This window comes from Lagopus leucura, unplaced genomic scaffold, assembly GCF_019238085.1.
Source record: "Lagopus leucura isolate 7727_CA_CO unplaced genomic scaffold, USGS_WTPT01 Super-Scaffold_100018, whole genome shotgun sequence".
NCBI classification, from domain to species: domain Eukaryota; kingdom Metazoa; phylum Chordata; class Aves; order Galliformes; family Phasianidae; genus Lagopus; species Lagopus leucura.
This window is the reverse complement of record NW_024962272.1, coordinates 14,288,524-14,307,981: the sequence shown is the minus strand read 5'-3', so window position 1 is coordinate 14,307,981 and position 19,458 is coordinate 14,288,524. Positions and strand designations below refer to the sequence as shown.

General features: G+C 37.3%; 1 protein-coding gene and 1 long non-coding RNA gene across 5 annotated transcripts in view; both read left to right on the top strand.

Annotated features, from left to right (window-relative positions):
- CDC14B (cell division cycle 14B) overlaps positions 1-19,458 on the top strand; it is a 46,018-nt gene that overhangs the window by 5,014 nt on the left and 21,546 nt on the right. For all 4 annotated transcript variants that reach the window (XM_042877353.1, XM_042877352.1, XM_042877355.1 and 1 more), the window contains exons 2-5: positions 1,897-1,990; positions 3,057-3,132; positions 5,438-5,530; positions 17,732-17,808. In XM_042877353.1, the coding sequence (XP_042733287.1) occupies positions 1,897-1,990; positions 3,057-3,132; positions 5,438-5,530; positions 17,732-17,808 (340 nt within the window). The remainder of the gene's footprint in view (positions 1-1,896; positions 1,991-3,056; positions 3,133-5,437; positions 5,531-17,731; positions 17,809-19,458) is intronic.
- LOC122183441 lies at positions 9,670-14,518 on the top strand. Its single transcript, XR_006180261.1, has 3 exons — positions 9,670-10,033; positions 10,169-10,298; positions 13,963-14,518. It is a non-coding gene; the product is annotated as an uncharacterized LOC122183441 (long non-coding RNA).

The window sequence follows — 19,458 nt, the reverse complement described above, 5'->3', positions numbered from 1 at the left end:
GGCATCAATTAATGCAATCTAAAGATACCAATGTGGAATTGAATGCCAACAGCTATTCAAAAGGCCACATGTTCTCTATTCACTCAGGAGATGAATTCTTATTTTTGTTGGACCTTTTTGCAAAGCTGCAGAAAATTTTCAGTAAAAGCTGGTGCACTGAGGAAGCAAGTGATTCATATACTCCCAAGTCATTTCTTTGAATAAAATGCTACATTATTTTTAGTTTTTGGACCTATGAAAATGTATTTCTTTGGTTTTTTTTTTTTTTTTGGTTTTTTTTTTTTTTTTTGGCTCCTTCTCTAGTATTTAAGGATTTGGGATTACTTCTTCTGTAGAGCTTTCATATTTTCAAAAGTGATGTACAATTTATGTGAACAAGTTGGCATGCAAGAAGGTGGCATGCCAGCCTAAGCACTGCAGCCATTTTGTCTAGACCTTGGTGTGTGTGTTGTTTGAGTGCACTGAGGGCTCAGTCCTAGTCAAAAACAGTGAGTGTAAAGAGTAGGTGCCACTGGGGGTGGGAATACTGGATGTGTTTGGACACTGCTAGCCCACTGTGGGCGTGTCCAGCCATCTAACCCAACAGGAAACTTTGCCTTATAATAAACTTCGTGGTAGCTAGCTGTTACATCACTTTAGAAGCAGTGTGAAATCATAGCTCAGGGCTGTAGTTTGACATGGATTTCATCTAGCAACACCAGTTTAAACACAATCCCTAGATATTATATCTTATCCATTCTCAGTTTTGCTTCTTTGTATGTGGTCAGTCCTTTTCTGTATGGACATTAGTGCTCGTTTTCAGGGAAGAGGGGAGTAAACTAGCAAAGCAGCCTGTCCTCCCCCCTTCCCCCCCCCCCCCCCTTTTTTTTCCCCCTTCTCCTTTGAATGAGCAAGTATACCTTCTGCAGCCTCTGATGATGATAGACCTAGCTGCACAGAGCAAGAGAAGGAAATCTGTGGCGGGGAGAGGGACACGGAGCTATGGCTCCCTCCTCCCTGATGTTTTGTCCCAAATGCTTTTCTGGGGCTCCCTGTCTTTTCCTCTGTAACGTGCAAGTAATGACTCCTAAGTGCTAATCATTTTCGTTTGAAACAGAAGTGATTTTTTTCTGCTCTCAGGAAGAGGAGATATTGATCTTTACATATGCTTCTGTGCTTATCCATAGGTGATGTTCAGATATTTAAGTAAATGTATTCATTCTAGGAGACTAGTGCAAAACAATCTTTTAGGTTTTGAATTTTGCTTCCCATATGTATTAATATATATAATAAATAAATATATGCATTTTTTTTCCTTTTTCCTCCCCAGCAGCAAAAACAGAAGTATGGCTGTGCTGTTGCAAGGCCTGTTTTTATTCATCAGTAACTAAAGGTGCAGCAATTTACTGCCACAGCACAGTTCGTGTTTAAAGTTCACTGCGGCTGCAGCTGCCCTTCGAGAGAGTTTTGTTTTGGTGTTTTGTTTTATTTCAATGTGAATACCGAGAGTGGCCTTAACTAGTTCAGCAAGGAGCACCAAAACAGCGTAGGCTCCGGGTGTCCCCAGCAGGATGAATGGCGGGGGCCGGCTAGGCTCTGGCGCTCCTCTTGGAAACGCCGCGCCCCAGCTCGGTTCGAGACATTTTGCGGCTCGGTTTAACGTCGGTGCCGCGCGCTTAGGCTGCAGCTGGCGGCTGCCATGCTCAGAGGGCCCCGGTGCGGCCTGGCCTGCGTTACCTGGAAGAGGAGCCGGTCCAGCCCTGCTGTCCGTGTCCGGCACTGGCGGTCTATGGAGGGCTGCGAGCTCGGAGCCGTGTCGCTGCCACCTGACGAGGCAGGAGGAAGCTGTTGTACTGCCGGCGGGCGTGCTGCAGAAAAATAGGGTGTTTGTGAAAGCTGTGTTTTCCTGCCTTTCAGATCGCCTTTTTTTCGCAATTCTCTGCCAAAAACCAAAGAGTGGAGCTGCAGATACCCATTATTTCTGCGTAGACAATGAACTTGTGTATGCAAAGTAAGTATAGACTTTCTTTTTCCTTTTTTTTCTTCCTTTTTTGTTTCTTCCTTTTTTTTTTTGTTTCTTCCTTTTTTGTTTCCTTTTTATGTTTCTTTTTTCTTTCCTTTTTCTCTTTCTCTTTTTTCTCTTTTTTTTTTTACAATTATTACCATAAATCAGTCAGAATGACAAAAATGAGAAACCAGTCTAATTGATGTCCTGTGTTTAAATGTAGCTGAGGGAAACATACTATTCCCATTACAGAGCTAATAATATGTGTCTGTCAGACTCAGACTTACTCGCCATAATTATTTATAAGGCTTAGAATGGTTTCTTTGCTTCCCATCAGGATTTCTTAAAAATCTTTTCAGAGCTTTCATTATACCCCAGGTTGTTAGAAGACACTGGAACATGTTGCAGCAACGTATACTCCTAAATCTACATTCAGCCATTGAGCAGAAAGGGATGTCTTTAGTCACCAAAGTATTAAGTGGAGAGTCTAAACTTCCTGGAATTAGTGAAAAAGCTGACAAAACTGACTCAAGCTTTTATGAGCTGGGTAGTGAGCAGCATATGTCTTTGTATGCAATCTGGAATGCTATTAATTCTTGAAGTGTTTTTAACCAAAAACATACTGTTTTTAAAAGGGCTGATGAATATTTATTCTCTGTGTTTGCTTTTCTTTAGCAGTAGTGCATACTGTATCTTCAATTAATTGAGGTAATTTACCATAAAATGTACAAGAACAATAGGTATATCTAGACAAACATATTCCCAAAATATTTAAATTACTTTTCATTGCCTTCTTTTGAAGCCAGGCATTTGGGTTGCTTTTAAAACAGGGTTTCTAGACTGGTGTCACGGAGTGATTGAATTTTTCAAATCTTGAGTATTCTACCTTGTGTGATGGTGTGTGGAAAACATGAAACAGCTATTGTTCCAGTTAAAATAGTACATATGTAAGAAGACTTTTACGTGCTCAGAATGATTCATATGTATATTACTACTTCTTACTTTGTGCATCTAGCTTAAACTATCTGAATTAAAATAAATAAATAAATGTTTTTACCCTTTCTCTTACTAGCTTCTATAGAGATTTTGGACCACTAAATCTGGCAATGGTCTACAAATACTGCTGCAAACTAAACAAGAAATTAAAGGTAATGCTTGTTTTAGTATTCAATTTTCACGTCTTTGTAAAGAACAGAAGCAAATGGGCCAGAAGTTTCTTTTGTTAAGGTGCTTTCATGTATTCCTAATAAGGCTAAGTTTTGAAAATGTATGCAAAGTTCCTTTACTTGCATTTAGGAAGGAGAAAAGCCACTTGCCTTTAAAATTTGCTCTCGTGGCAGTGACTAATATTAAGCTCCTAGAAGATGAGTTGCTGAATGAGTACAGACTCAGTTAGATTTGTAATGGTGGATTTTTTTTTAAATTTATATTCCTCTACTGGTACTGACACCTCTTCTGTAAGAAACAGTATTTGATTTTTGATATTTGATTTGTGGCCTAGAGAAGAGTTGTCATGCACACGCTGTTGTCATGGGGTGCTTAGTAATTCAGATAATTCTTTATAGAAAACAGTGTCTTTAAAATAGTGAGTTCCTGTATTGATGAAATCAATGACTTCAAGTTAGTTGACCTCTAACTCAAGAAGTTGAACTATAAAACCTGTTAGGCAGATAAAAATCTCATTAGCGTTAATGTGAACACAGTTTGCCTTTTCAAAACTGCTTAGATCTTAAAAGCTGTGACTATTGAACTATGAAAATTGGAAAGCATGCAGAGCATAGTAGTTTAAGAAAGTTGAAGTGTGGTTTTGTTCTTTTTTGTTTGTTTGTTTTTGTTTTATTTTGTTTTGCAGAGGGTATTAGTGTCTGTCACTGGCATCAGTTTTCATAAATCCATTTCATATTGTCACTATAGAGATAAGGTTTACCTGAGACAAGATTCTCTTCTGTTCACAGCATGGATGTCTTAGACTTTGGCTTGCCTGGACTGCATTAAGTACAGAGAAATTGTCTTGGGCTGCATATAAATAACTTGCTCTGAAAGTAATGCCTACAGTATCGTTTATTTATAAGTAACAAAAATTTTAATTTTTAATTTTTTTCTTAAAACATCAAAAAAGCAGTGGAACAAAATAATAAAACTGATGGGATGTGTGACCCTTATTGTGATTGTTGGATCAGTCTGGTTTGATGACAGTGGTTGCAATTCTTAGTGAGCTCACGAGGTGTTCATCAGAGATTTTTGATTAAATTTTGCTCTTCTGGTAATAATTCAGTAATCATTCACAATTGTTCACAAATATGTGCACTGCCAAAAAGTGATGATATGAGGTATGAAGGTATGGTTGTGAAGCAAAGGATATTCTTCTTATAAAGGAAAGCGTATAAAAGTCTGGCAAAGAGATGTGATCAGATTTTTTAGCTGAATATCTGATTGCAACTCTATGCATTCAATCTGAAAATTTGCAGGTGGGGTGTTTATATCAGCTGAAAATTATGTTGCAAACATAAACCAATTTTTTTTTTTTCAATCTTGAAACCTATTTTCAAATTCCTATATTGAACTGGAAAGCACACCTGCGTATTACTGTCCGTTCAGAGCACCGTGTTCATCCGGTGTGTCAAAATATATGCGGTTATTTGCTATCACTTGAGTCAACACTTATGCCTTGCTTTCAGCCTACACAGTGTTAACAGTGCACTGATGGTTTGGTTGTTGCTGAGGACTGGGTGCTTGCCCGGGGCCACTGCGGTGAAGAGTTGCTGCCTTTATAGTGTAGGGGGTAGTTTTTGCTGCCATTATAGAGATAAGTGTCCTTCCTATTGGCATTGCTATTCCACCTTCTTCCTAAGATAATCAGATAAACAATATGCAAAGCACTTAGATGAAATTTTAAGACGTTGTAACTCATAAGAATTAAAAAGGTTTTCAAAATTTTTTTATTTAAGCCTATATTTTCCAGATCCAGAGATATTTTAGAAGCAACTATTAGTAGAAATCTTAGTATCAAGATTTTTTTTCAAAAAACACCTCAACTATGTTTTTAGTGCTGTTGGGACTTTAACTTATCTGTGATGGTTTTGAGAATGTAATATATTTACTGCCATGTTATGTATTTACTTCACATAGATAGATATCTATTGCATGGGACTTGAAGTCAGAAATATTAAACACATTCAAGGAGAAAAAGAAAAAATCATGTAATCTGTGTAAGTTAGTGTAATTTTGTAAAATTATTTAGGTTAGATACCGTGAAAAATCTTGGAATAATCTAGGTGGAGATACAGTAGACTCTTCTGAAGCTTCTGAGGGATTTGTCTTCAATGTATTCTGTCTTGTCAATACAAATGGTTGAAAGTAAATGAACTGAGCCTTGCATTCTTCTAATTTTAGAAGAGGAGACATGAAACATTTAAACAGCAGAATTATAATATTCTTCATTTCTTGATACAGTCATTTTCATTGATAAAGAAGAAAATAATTCATTATACTGGCTTTGATCGAAAAAAGCAAGCAAATGCTGCGTTTCTCATAGGCTCCTACGCAGTAAGTATTAAAATTTTTACTATTGCATAAGAAGTTAAATGTGTTCGTTCTTTCATACTCACTTTTTAAAACAGCAAGATAAAAATACTTGTTTTCTCTTGGACAATATTGTTACTAATGTATCTTACAGTAAGGTGCTGCCTTCTATTAGAATTTTTAAAGTCCAGCAGGTGTACTGATGGATTTGTTTTGTTTTGTTTTGTTTTTCTTACAATACGATCTGTGCTCCTATAAGGAAAAGAAAGCAACAAGTCACCTCTGAAAAAAAATTTTGAGTTTCGTTATTTGTCATAGCATTTTGAATTTCAGAAAATGTACGCATCTTTTCATTTAGAAAAAAAAGACTGATTTTTTTTTTTCCTTTTTTTCCACAAATATTGTCTTGGACAAAGTACAGTATATCAATTCCTTTTGCAAACACATTTAAATATGTCTTTTCTTCCCACTTTCTTCTTTTTTTACCATGAGATGATCCTTTTGGTTAACCTATTAGAAGGCATAAGACTGTGTAGTAGAGCCAGTATAAAAGACTGGGAATGTAGCAAGTGGCTGCAGATGTGCTGAGTCAGGTCCTTGGCTGCAAAAATGGGAAAACATTGCTGGCTTTCCATTGCAGCGACATCTGAAAGAATCAGTACTTGCTGCACGAAACTGTTGCTGAGGAATAAAGCACAAACAGCTTAATTACGAAATATGTGATGAACTTTGTTCTGTTCTGTTTTGATTTGTAATATGGCTTGATTGTAACACTCTCTCCTTCTTGTTTATTTGCTTTTGAGACAAAGTGGTGAATGTGTTTTTGATGTTGAAAATTTGAAGGATCAGAGCTCATCTAGCCTTAGGTCATTCTGGTTTACCAGCTCTGCAGGTATACGGTATTAAACCATGCTGACAGTCTTCTTCTTGCTGCTTCCCTACTTCATTGCAAGTCCTATTTTGTTGCTTCCCAGGTTTTCTTTATTATCTGTTTTCTACAGTAATCATTATGAATAAAGAACTTAACTTGAAAGTCTGCCACTTCTGCTATCTGAAAAACAGGAGCCTTACGGATGTTACTGCTGCTCTTTGTATTCTTAAGAAACTGGCAACGTGAGTTACTGAACTTGTTTGCTGTTAAGATGTTACACTAGGTGAAGAGCTAGTAAAGCTTCTTCCAATTTTAGGAAAACTTCTTCTAATTGCATTACAGGTCTAGAAAGCATGAGTGGAATGATTTCATCTATCAGCTGTTAGCTGGAATGTATTTGTTTTTTCCTAAAATTTCATTCTGAATATGTGTGATATGTGCAGCCCAGCACTTGACATTTTGAGCAGAATCTGCTATATAGAAAATTTATTGACTATTAAAAAGTTTACAAAAAAAAAATCAAAACAGTCCTAACAAGTATCTTCTGTGAGGTCGTCATCCATAAGGCTTGCCATGTCACATTAACAGTGTGCAGTCAGAAGGAATCCTTTCCTTGCGGGTAGGTAGGCTTGTTGTTTGGATAATTATGAATCAGAGATGGTGAGGTAACTCTAGCTGGATCCTGTGTCACTTTTTCTATAAGTGAGATATAATGTCTACCCAGATTGGTGTGGGAGGGATTCCCATGAAGGAAGATCACAAACCGTGCCCCTGAGGCTTACTTTTTTTCCCTGGTACACTTTGATGATCTTTCATGAAGAGGCAGGCTTAATTACAACAAACAGTGCTGAAGTGTTCAGACATACATATTCCATGTTCTTGCTTTCTGTGAAGCATCCAATGGCTTAAGATCTGCACAGAATGTCTAATGAATGTATGTGCATAAGTGTAATTCCTGACTGGGAGGAAGCATATTAAGGTCATATTTATTTTAAACATAGGCTTAAGCATCCAGCTACTACTTCAATTCAGAGTGCATAGCTTTTTGACGAAGAAGGATATATACCGTGTGGTAATGCTGAATTGGATCATTTTATTTCTTATCCCATATTGTAGAAGTGATAGATTGATAGATAGATTGCCATTCCATATTTTGTCTTCTATGGTTTGAATATTTTTTCAAGTTCAATCTCTTTTTTTTTTTTTAAAAAAAAAAAAAGCTTAATGGTGGGTTCCGCTTCAGCTGATCTCCTTAGATCAAGGAGCTGTGTGGCCTTGCGTCATACTGGGGGAGTCTGGGTGGGAAGAGCAAGGAAATAGAATGGGGAAATAGTGAGCGCATAGTGAGTCATGAAAACTGTGTGTGTTATAAGGCCTTTGATGGCCTATGCATAGTTTTGGATAGAAGTTCTTCAGGAATTCCTACTTGTTTGGAATAACTGTCTGCGAGCACTTAAGAAAAGCACAGATGGAGTAAGTTTGTTTGTCTTTTATACTCTTTTTTTTTTTTATTTATTTTTATTTTTAAACACATAAGTGCATTAAAGCTATAATGAACTGTATGTAGCTGTGTCTACTTGCATGTCTTCATAAGCTTTCAGTATTTTTATACTAGCAACTTGAAAGTCTGTCTTTTAAAGGCTCATCAACCTGAAGTTAGAATTCTTAAACAGAGTTATTTAACTTCTGTTTATAGGAATTGCAGTATGTTGGCATGATTTACCATTCAGCATCTTTTGTTTAAATACGTATGTATGTGTATATTAACTGTGCAGATATGTGCTCATTTTGACAAATATTGCAATGACAAAGATCTTCATTAACTGTGGTGAAGTGAAAGGGCAGTTGTTAGTGTTCCAGTTCACAAGCAAAGTCTGTTCCCAGTCTCTTCCTCATAGTTGGTGTTTTATAATGTTCCCACATCTCCCATCTTCATCTAACTTGTCTTTCTTTCCTTTAGTGGAAATAGTTTCTGAAGGGGTCATCCAGACTACATGCTTATTTCTTTTCCCTCCTGTATCTGCTGCTTCTTTCCAGGTGTACTTCGATGTGACAGCACAGCCTAACTCAAGCTACAGGGCTCTTCAATGTAACAAGGACTTACAGACGAAGAACAGAGTTTCCAGTACACTGTTATATATGTAGCTTCTAGGATATTTCAGTGTAAATATTAACAGTTTAGATCTTAGTTCACCTTAGTTCATATTGTTCATCTTTCATCTATGTAGGTCACTCTAAAAGTAATGCCTCCTATTTCTTTCTGTGGAAACTACAACAGATTGAAAGAGCACAACACTATTTGATAGCACAAATTCTCAGCTACAAAACGTATTTTTTCAATATAGTTGCCTATACAGTCCAACTTTCATTGTCCCAAACAGATGGAAATCAGAAGGTGCCAAATCAGGAACATCCACTGAGTATATGTTAGGGCAGTCTAGTCAAGACTAGCAGTGTGCTCCATGGTCTTCATACCAATATGGGCCTAGCATGATCGTGTCTTCTTCTGTGGAATTTTGAGCCTTCAGCTTAGTCGGTGTCTCAGAGTTACTGGTTTGTCCAGGTTCCAGGAAATCCAGAAGGATGGCCCCTTCCTATATCCCAAAGGATAGTGCACATCACTTTGTCTGCTGAGGACTTCATCTTGAACCTTTTCTTGAGTGGGAAATTCATTCCCTGGAAAGCCACTGCATTACTGTATGGGCTGCTGTTTTCACTGTAGCTTGCAGTGGGGATACTACTTCTTGTCACCAGTAATGATGCCAGTCCTGGAAACTGTCACTTTCAGTCTCGTATTGGTTAAATAGGTCCTGAGAGACTTGCATACAGTATTATTTCTGTTCCTGTGTGAGCATTCGTGGGAACCACCTGGTCCAAACTTGGCAGTATTTCAACTCTGTCACCATTATTTCCAGTGTATTGAAGCTTAATATTCAGCTCCTTACACAGTTCCTTGGTTGTAACCTGCTGATTTGCATGGATGAGCACATCTGTGCATGGCTGTCTAGACTGTGGCTGTTGCCACTGCTGGGACATACCACCTACCAGCTCTCTGTGCTCACATCCACTGTTTGGTCTCCTTAAACATTCAGCAAGTGTCAGTGAATGTCAGTGGGTATTATTTTTTTCTCCCTGGAGGAATTCAGTGACACCCCTTTGCTTCATATGCATTTCTGTGTCACGTGCCATTTTGCCAGACTTGCCTCTGCTGCCTGGTGACAAAATGTAATGAAAAATTGGTGAAAGCTTCAGCCTCTACTGCCGTACCACCATCTGCCTCCAACATTGTGGGCCAACATAATCCAATTGGAGGCATTACTTTTGGAGTAGCCTTCATATTTTTGTATTTTGTTTAATTTTTATGTATGATATGTTGCATAATGGGAATAATATTCCATGTATACATTCAGCCACACAAAGCATAGCCACATTTGGTTAGTTGGAGTTGAATGGCCACAAATTATTTGGGGTGGATAGGATGAGGGGAAAGATGGGAGGGGGAAAAAACATTTGTTCTTCACCTTCTAAAGAAAAACTGCTTTTCCTTGTAAGCTGTCTGCGCTGTTCAGGCCTTACCACTCTACCAAAGCAGCAGTGATCTTCTGAGTTGATATCTACAGTGGCTTCTCTTGATTTTCGCCAGGACTTGGCTGTGGGTGAGGAAAGTCTGCTTCTTCCACCATTGCCCCTTCTATATTAAGAAAGAAAATGTACTACTCTGTGCACTGATCACCCAATTCCCCCCTGTCCCCTTAACTGCGTTAACTTAGTAACAGTCTTTCTTTTCTCAGGCCTGGCACTAATTATGTACTTGGAGGGCGACCCTCTGGGGGTACTGCCCCATGAACTGCTGTAATTCAGGTCACCTTCTCCAGGACTCATCTCTGTGCTTTGTCTATTTTCTGATCTTCTTTCTTCAGGGTAAGCAGTGTTTCCTTCATCCATTCTGATCCATAGTACTGTTTTTGCCTTTCCGGTTTGATGGTGGTCTTCCTAACTGTGGGCCTAACATGGGGTAAGAAATGGAAGTTGTAGAAGCAGTTAACACCAGCCTACATAATGTTGAGGTGTTGTGCTTTTACTGTGAAACTTGAAAAATTATCTCTGGCTAAGACATGGAAAAGGAGGTAAATCTGTTTAGTGGTCCCAGCTGAGTGGTAGTAAATGGGTAACAAATACAGTGCTCAAATTATAGGTGGGTAAACTGTGTTCACTCTCAGCTACATTTTGGTGAAGAAAGCTTATGTTTGTCAATTGAAAGGCAGAGAGAAGATGAACAAAGAAGTACTGGTATTTGAGACAAGCAAAAGTTGCCTCAAGTCTTTTTCTGTGTTCAAGATCTCTAAAAACTTACCTCATCTGAATAATATTTTGGAAATCATGATGAGTTTTTGTAATAACAGTTTTTCTTGATTTTTCTAGTAGGTTCTTCCTTACTGTGTTCTTTCCAGACTGCATTTCTGCATAGTGTTGCTCTCAGGGGATTCATTGCTATAGTAGTATTGGCTTACTTTCTTAGCTGGTGTGAAGTACTGATGTTTCCAGCTAGAAGGGCTTTATGTGCCCCTCTCAGCCTGTTTTAAAAATGATTGGAGGTTTCTATCTACTTGACAGCTGTGTTTATGCTAATAAAAGGGTAGTTGGCTACATGGGCATTTTTTTAGTACAGTACACCTTCATACAGGAGTATTCTAATGTATTTATTTTTTAATTTGTGTGTAACCTTTTCTTCTATGAAATATTGCTAGAAAGTTTAATGTATTAACTGTCTAGTATGTTCAGTTTAGGTTTTAATAACATATTTGATACTTTTATAGTAAAATTATGCATGTGTGCCAGCTTTCGGTTATGTTCGGTCACACAGCAGTAACAGTGTTTGTTATGAATTGGGTGATTTGTATTTTTTTGTAGTTTACAGTGGTTCAGATTATATTAAGTGAGTGATGTTTTATGTGACGTTGTATCACATAAAATACACTTGTAAGGAGTTGAATTTGAATCTTATCATTGTTGTCTTCCTTTTTAAGTCAGTGGGGTAAAATGTGTGGTGAGGGCAGCAAACTTAAGTAGGTATTTCACTTAAGGGCTGATCAGGAGGATAAAGTTGGTTATTAAGCACATCATGAACATAATTTAAAAGGCTGTTTGCAGACTTGAGTTAATAGGATTTCTAATAGTGTAGCTTATTTAAATAGCTTTATTTTCCCTAAAAAGCAACAAAGTATATCAGGTATCTATTACCAAATGTATTCTGCCTTGGGTGCAGTATTACTCTTTCACATGGTAACTCATGTTTAGAATACCAAAATTTGGTGTTCTGGGGATTAAGAAGCCTCTTTTCTACTGGCAGTACTTTTCATCCTAATGTGAATAGTGTTTCTGTAGGTGCAACACTGATCTAGAAGGCCTGTTTAAAATAGAACTGGTTTGAAAATAGTAGTATAAATCAGATAAGAGTTCTCACAGTAATCGAATCTTGTGTGTTCAGTAGCCTAGTCCTACGAGCTTTTTCATTTCATTGAACGAACATTCTAATGGCTGTTGGACTACATAGCAGAATTGGCAGGAGCAGTGCTTGAGAGTATGCAATGCTCGGATGGTTCTTGACCATTCACAGAGCTACAACCAGTCCTTTAATTAGAAACAGATGTCCTAAATGAAAAGGATGATTAGAGCAATGTTAATGGTTCAAGCTCAATGGCAAATTTCTGGCTGTATTTTGAGGTTCTGTAGGATTTAATTTTTTGTGTGCATAAGAAAATGAATTTCTAAAGTAGTAGTACATAAATGATTATGAATGAAAAAACGTTATTGTGAAAGATGTCAGTTCTTTATTATAATAATTTTCTTGAATATATTTAAGAAGAGGATTTGTAAAGGCTTTAAGTCTTTGTGTGTGCGTGTATGTAGGCATGTATGTACATGCGTCTGCACTTGCATGAGATTGTAGGAAAATGTTAAAACCAATGCAACTGTACTTTTGCATGCTTTCTTTCTGATCTTCACCAAGCATAATTTTCAAGTTTCTTTTAAAAAGCTGCTTTTTTTGAATGTTTGGCCTAAACAAGAGAGCCCCTTGAGATATGATTGTAAACTTTGAATAAGCTTTTCTCTGTTTGTATGTACAATAATACATGAAAGTATCCAGAAAACATTAGTTTCTACTATACAACAGGTAATTTAATTGCTTAAAATTTATACTCGCACATCTTTCTCTTGAATATGGTGGTTGCTTTATAGGCATTAGCTTCAAAAAACAGCTTTGTGTATGAAAATTTCTGTAATCCTGCGGAAATGTATGTAGCCAAGTTTAGATCCAGCATGTAGTCAAACTGGTTTTAAGTGTTGTATATTTCTAGAGGCATGTCTTTTCCCATTTCATGTCCTCCCCCTTGTACACACTTCATCAGTTTACAAACGTATCAATAAATATCTTTGTTCTCGTATTTGTCAGTTCAACATTCACATTTTCATCTTTTTCTGAAACTTCAGTTCTGCTAAGTGCCTTCTAAAACTCTTCTGACTTCAAACAATCCTGTCTGCTCAAGGTCACTCTAATTACTTCTAATTCTTCTCTAATTTACTGCCTTTGACATAATTCCAGTGAAATAATTCGCCTTTAAGGTTTTAGTGACCTCCTCCCAGTCAGAAAAAGTAGCTGTCACTGACCTTGAACTATGAGGTATTTCTCAGCGTGTCTAGTAAAGTTTAGGTTTGTATAAGGAATGTGTGGTTTGAAGTGTATCCTTAAACCCTTGGTAAGTGCATTTTGGTTCACTTCATAGAGCAGTCTATGAGCAATCCCAACAGCTAATGAATGTCCAGTCCATAGGATCAGAGTAGGACTAGCATGAAGTTAAAATAAATAAATGAATAAAATTCCGGAAGTCTGCAGTACAAATGTCAGCACTTTGTTGCCAGCTGTCAGTCTACAGATGCATTTATGCTAGTTCACGCACATCCTAACACAGATGTGGCTTCTGCTGCTTTGATGTCTGCTGCTTCCCTGTGCTTGGTAGCTCCATCTCTCACTTCTTTAGTCCTACCTATAGTCACTTTCTATGAAGACTGCTCCAAAATTAATGTTTCCTGTTTGATTATGTTGGCTCACAGTGTCGGAGGTGAATGTTAATATTATGGCAGTAGAAGTTTAACTTTCCCACCATTTCATTACGTTTCATTGCCATGTGACAGATGGCAGCAGAGGGGCAATCTGACAGAATGGCATCTGATGTGGAAGTGCATGTGAAGCAAAGGGGTGCCATTGAATTTCCCCATGCTATAAAAATAGCACCTATTGACATTCATTGATGCTTGTTGAACAAGAAGACCAAACAGTGGATGTGAGCACAGTGAGACAATGGGTGGTGTGTTTCAGTAATGACAATAAGTGATAGTACTGATATAGATTTCTGCAGGTGTGGAATGCAGTTCTTGTTCACTGCTGATGAAAATGCATCACTAATGGTAGTGACTGTTGAAAAAAGGAGTTCTGTAGATGAGAATTTGCTGTATCAAATTGTGTTATTGTGCTCTTTGGATCTGTTATAATTTCCATGGAAATAATAGAAAACATTGCTTTCAGAAGAACCTACATATGTTGGGAACCTTGTCCACTAGCAACCTGAATCCAGTCAGAGATTCATCTTTGATCCGGACTTCCACGCATCCAAGATTTCCTGCTGGGATTCTTTTGTGGTCTTAAACTGCCAGTAAAAATCTTGTTTCTGCTTCTGTTGTTCTTCTGCTTCTTGTGTTGTCTTACTGCTGGGATACTTTCCTTATGAATGAAGTTTCAATTTGTAGTATTTCCCATTTACAGTAAAGATTGAATTGCCATTCTTTGTTTTGAAATACGCCATTTTATTGCACCTGCCCAGATATCCTCCTACTAACCTGAAGTTTTTGTAAACTGCTTTTCACCAAGAATTCCATCCAGCAGTTTCATCCACTGTTGTTTCTGAAACTGTTCCACGCATCACGTCTTACGTGTGCTATCACAGCCAGAATGTACCACAATCTGCTTTTGTTCCAGAAATTTTAAGAGATCTGACTCTATCAAAGGGCTTCCTTCAGTGAATGTACTATATATTGTTTCATATGCACACTAAAAAAACCCATCTCCTTGCAGTGTGTGTGGTTTTTTTTTTTTTTTCTATATGTACTGAGTGATGGTAGATATTCTAGTACTCAGAATTTTTCATTAGAAAATCACATTGGCTTTCTTAAATGTGCTTGTCTGTGGTGAATGTTCATGTAATTATGTCAAGGAATATCCATTTGGATGTGTTTCTTCATTAGTAATGTCATTTCAGAATTAAGAACTAACCTGTTTCAATATCATGTGGTGTTATCTAGGCTTAATTTATTGTAACATATCCATTAGGGCAATAAAAACTTCCTTTTGCTGCTGTTACATTTGCAAACATGCTTTTGTGCTGAAGCCTGTATTATTCAAGAAGACGGTAAAAGCTTGACTGAAATGTGAGAGGAATCCTTTTCCTTTGTGAGCTACAGGTGCTTAAAGGATTAGCTAAAGTTAGCTGCCTTTCTGTTTGCCTATTGTACAAGTATTGCTCTCTATTATCCAGCCTGGCAGCACTGAATCACTGCTTTTTGCAGAGTGATGCATTTCTGGGTACAAACTGCTGTTTAATTACAGTTCTTTCTGTTAGTGCCATGTTATGTCTCTGGTTTATTAGTTTTTCTGGGGCAGCACTTTTTCTCTGATAAGCCAGCGGTGCTTTGTTCATATAGAAGCTGGAACTCTGTTTTCATTTTGCTCCAAGACATTAAATATGACTGTATCAAAACATACAACTTGGAATTCTTTTTAACATGATCATTGTATCTATTTCAGGCAGTGAATTATGTATAACGTATGCCTGCAGAATAGAAAGCAACTGAGGAGTTTTAAGTCTTAAGTGATCTACCTACCTATCTAAATTTTTAAGTCTTTTTTTAATTCTAGGTATATGCTTGCAAGTTGAAATATAAATTTCACTTACACCACTTCAGTGAAAACACAGAAAAAATGCAGTTTTCGTTACTACAGTAGATTATTTAAACAAAACACTTGTGTGGGTTTTTTTTGTTTGTTTTTTTTGTTTTCTTTCCTTTGGTTTTGCTAATTGCATAGGAAGAATGCCCAGAAAATACTTAGCATTATCTAATCAGAGGAGAAACAAGAAAGGTCACCTGTTGCCATTTGTATTTTAGCTGTCTGTTGAAGATATGTTTCAAGTTTGTTTGGTTTTTTTTTTTTTTTTTTTTTTTTTTTTTTTTTTTTTCAATATCGCTTCTACCTCCCATTCCAACTCTCAGGAATGCTTGTGTATGTGCGTGTGTGTGTGTGTGGAGAAGATATTACCAACACAAATTAGACCATTTGTTCAAACTGATTTTGCAGCAGCAAAAAGAATGAAATCTGTATGGCGATGCCAACTTTAAAAAAAAAAAAAAAAAAAAAAAAAAGCCAAATGAGAGTGAAAATAATGTACGTTTTTGTGAGTAATTCAAATAATAACGTCATAGGATATCCTTCCTGAATTGGAAAGAACCCATGAGGACTACTGAGTCCAGCCCATGGCTCATCCCAGCAGTACCCAAAATCTAAGCCCTACATATGGGGCCGATGTCCAAACGCTCCTTGAACTCTAGCAGCCAGGGGCTGTGCCCACTGTCCTGGGCAGCCTGTTCCATGCAGATGCAGAACTGTTCCTAACTCCCAGCTGCCCTCCCCTCACACAGCTCCATGTTCCCTCGGGCCCTGTCTCTGTCACAGAGAACAGAACTCAATGCTGCCTCTGCGCTCCCTGTGAGGGGCTGCAGCTGCCATCAGGCCTCCCCTCAGCCTGCCCAGCTCTGGGCTGAACGCACCCAGAGACCTCAGCTGGTTCCTTGTACCACTTGCCCTGAAACCCTTTGCCATCTTCATAGCCCTCCTCTGAACATTCACTAATACTTTTGTGTGCTTCTTGTTTTGTGGCACCAGTGCTGGAGATGAGGCTGTGCAGCACAGAGCAGACAGCCCCTCCCCTTGCCAGCTGGCAGTACTGGGCCTGGTGCACCCCAGGTACATTTGGACCTTTAGGCTGCCAGGGCACATTGCTGCCTCATGTACAACTTGCCGTCAGGCGTAGCCTTCAGGTCCTTTCATGTGGGACTGCTCTCCAACTTCTCATTCCAGTCTGAACATACATCTAAGATTTCCTTATCCCAGCTGCAGAAGCCAGCGCCTGCTCTTCTTAAACTTCTTACAGCTGGTGATTGTCCAGCCCTCAGATTTAGCAAAATCTCTCTGCAAGGTGCCCCTCTACCCTTGAGGGATTCAGCAGCTCCTTCCACTTCAATGTCATCTGCAAGCTTATTTGGAATATTTTCAAGTCCTGTATCCCAGTCATAGATAACGTATTTAATTAGTACTCATGATGATTTCTACATAAAAGATAAACTGTAACAAAAAAGCTTACTTATATAGGAGGTGTAAATAAATTTATGGAACTTTAATGAAACAGTAACTTCCTGAAGTGTTTTAATGCTTAGTTAATGCAGTTCTAAATAAGAAGTATTAACATGAAATTATTGAACCTGATAATGACTGCTTTGTTATTAACAGTTCTTTTGTCCTGGCCACGTAGGGGATATTTCTTGATTACTGGAAGACATGATTTGCATAATGAAAGAGTTATGCAATATTTCCTAAGTAGGCCTTACTGTTAGAGGATATACAAGAGTGATCAGGTATTTCATGGGGGAAGGCCATCGATATTCATGTCATTAGGTGGTATTCATGATTTTTATCTTTTTTTTGAGAGGTTTTGACAGCTAAAAGTTTGATTTGCAGTGTTTCAAGTGTATTCATTTTATTCTTAGGACTTTGCTTCTGGAACTATGGATTATTACTTTTCCTTTATGACATCTGGATTTAATTACTGAACACTGCTTCACCAGTATGAAGGAGGAAGTCCAGGATTTAGAATAATGCAAATGTACTGCTATAGGAAAATCAAAACATTTACAAGTTATTATTTTAATCTTATCTTCTGAGCACATGTACTCTTTTGTAGAACAGACAATTCATATGTTTGCCAGTATCTTCACATTAGTCTAAAATAAATGAAATTTGACAAATCTATACATTTTGCTTAAGAATATATGTTCATGGTTTACGAATATTTTTTATTGTTTTGCTTGATTTTATTGTTGCACATTTGTATTCTTTTGCTCTTCACAACAGTCTTTCACAGTGTTTTTGAACTCTGTGATACTTATGTCTTCTGCAGTAAAGAAGTAACTTTAAGTTATTTCTGTGAATCTTAAGATAGTTTTTCCCTCTTTTTCCATAAAAACAGATAATATATCTGAAAGAATCACCAGAAGATGCATACAAGCTTGTTTTGGCTGGCAGTGTTTCATATCTTCCTTTCAGGTAAATAGTAGTGTTATAACTTTCTGTAGCTTGATATTTTGAAGAAGAATATAGCATTTAGCAATACTACTTTTTTTTCTGTTTCGCTTTGTTGTTCTGTTGTTGTTGTTGCTATAGTTTAAAAGGGCACAGCTTGATTTTAAGTGCAAACTTAACAGGGGGCTTGGCATCTGGTTCTGAAGTGTATGCGAAAGGTGAAGAAGCCACACTGTATACTATATACTCTTTGTTGAGCTTTTTGATCTACATTGCTTTCTACTTGACATTGCTCTTATGCTAGTAGTTGACAGTTAAAAGTCAAAATATCTTCCAGTAATCACACAAGACTTACAATACTTCTCACACTCATTTTTATTTCACTTAGCAAATGTATGAAGTAAACTAAAAATACTGTTTTGTGCCTAAAGAATGCTACCTAGCCTCTTGTGATTTAGCATAACTTTGAAGTATTTATTTTTACCAATGAGGAAATATATAAAACCACTGGTTTGTCATTGCTTGACCCTGAGGGAATATAATCCTAGCTTTTTCTTTGTGGTGTATGCTGTACAGCTTAATTTACCAAATAAGGTTGATCCACCATGTGTAGAAAAAACTTCATAAATTCTTCAAAGAAGTGTTCCTAAAAGTTGGATCAAACTAACATTCCATTGGCTGCCTCAGTATGCAGAAAAGAATGGCCAAAAAACTTTTTAGAATGCAAGTTTGCTATCTGGTTGCTGATGATTAATTCAGTCCTTGCTTGTTTGTGTTTTCTAGCTCCTGTCCAAGAGCTGGGCTTTTGATGATTTGAATTTCCTTTACTTCTTCATAGTAAAAGTGTGTAGTAGTACCTGTCTTTACTTTCATACTTCCATCATTCCATTTCTCTTTTTAATTCCTTTTTGGATATTCCCAGAAATAAAAAGGCCTATTTAAAGACCTCTGTGTTTCTAAAAATTCTAAAGATGTATGTGGATAGCTAAGATAGCAGTTGTTCACTCAGATCACACACCATGCCCAAATCCTCAGATGATCATTTTGACAGCTCTACTGAAAAAAAATGCAAATATATTTTATATAACAAGAATTACTGATAGCTGACTTCTGAAAACGTGTTTAGTCTCCAGTATAATACATACAATATGCTGAACTATCTGGGAATTTTTCTATTTTCTTGAATTCAGCAGAACTTGCTATTGAATTCAGATTGCTCTCTCATCTTCATCTCTGCAAAAAGCTTTGCCTTTCAGAAGAATAACAGAAAGGTAGTTGATACTTCTGATCATTACCAACAGGAAAACTTGTTAACAGCATGCAGAGAATGCTTTCCACTTACTTGAACTGTGTTCTGTTATCACTGTCACCTGCAGATTTTTTTTTTCACCTTCACACTCATTAGGAAGAAAAGAATAGAAATAATGTGTAGAGGCAGATGTTCAGGTTCTTCAGAACTTCTTCCTCCTTTTAGTTTGAGTTTGAAGATGGTCTGTTTTTTACTTTAATGTAGCCGTAATGATTCCCTGTATTCTGATAAGAGCTGCAGGTTTTCAAAAGTAGCTGTTCTGACAAGATAAAATATCATCTGATATTGATTGTTTATTTTTTACCTGACTGAAGTATTCCTGAAGAATGCTTATTTGACTGTGCTTATGGAGTCTAGTAATGGTT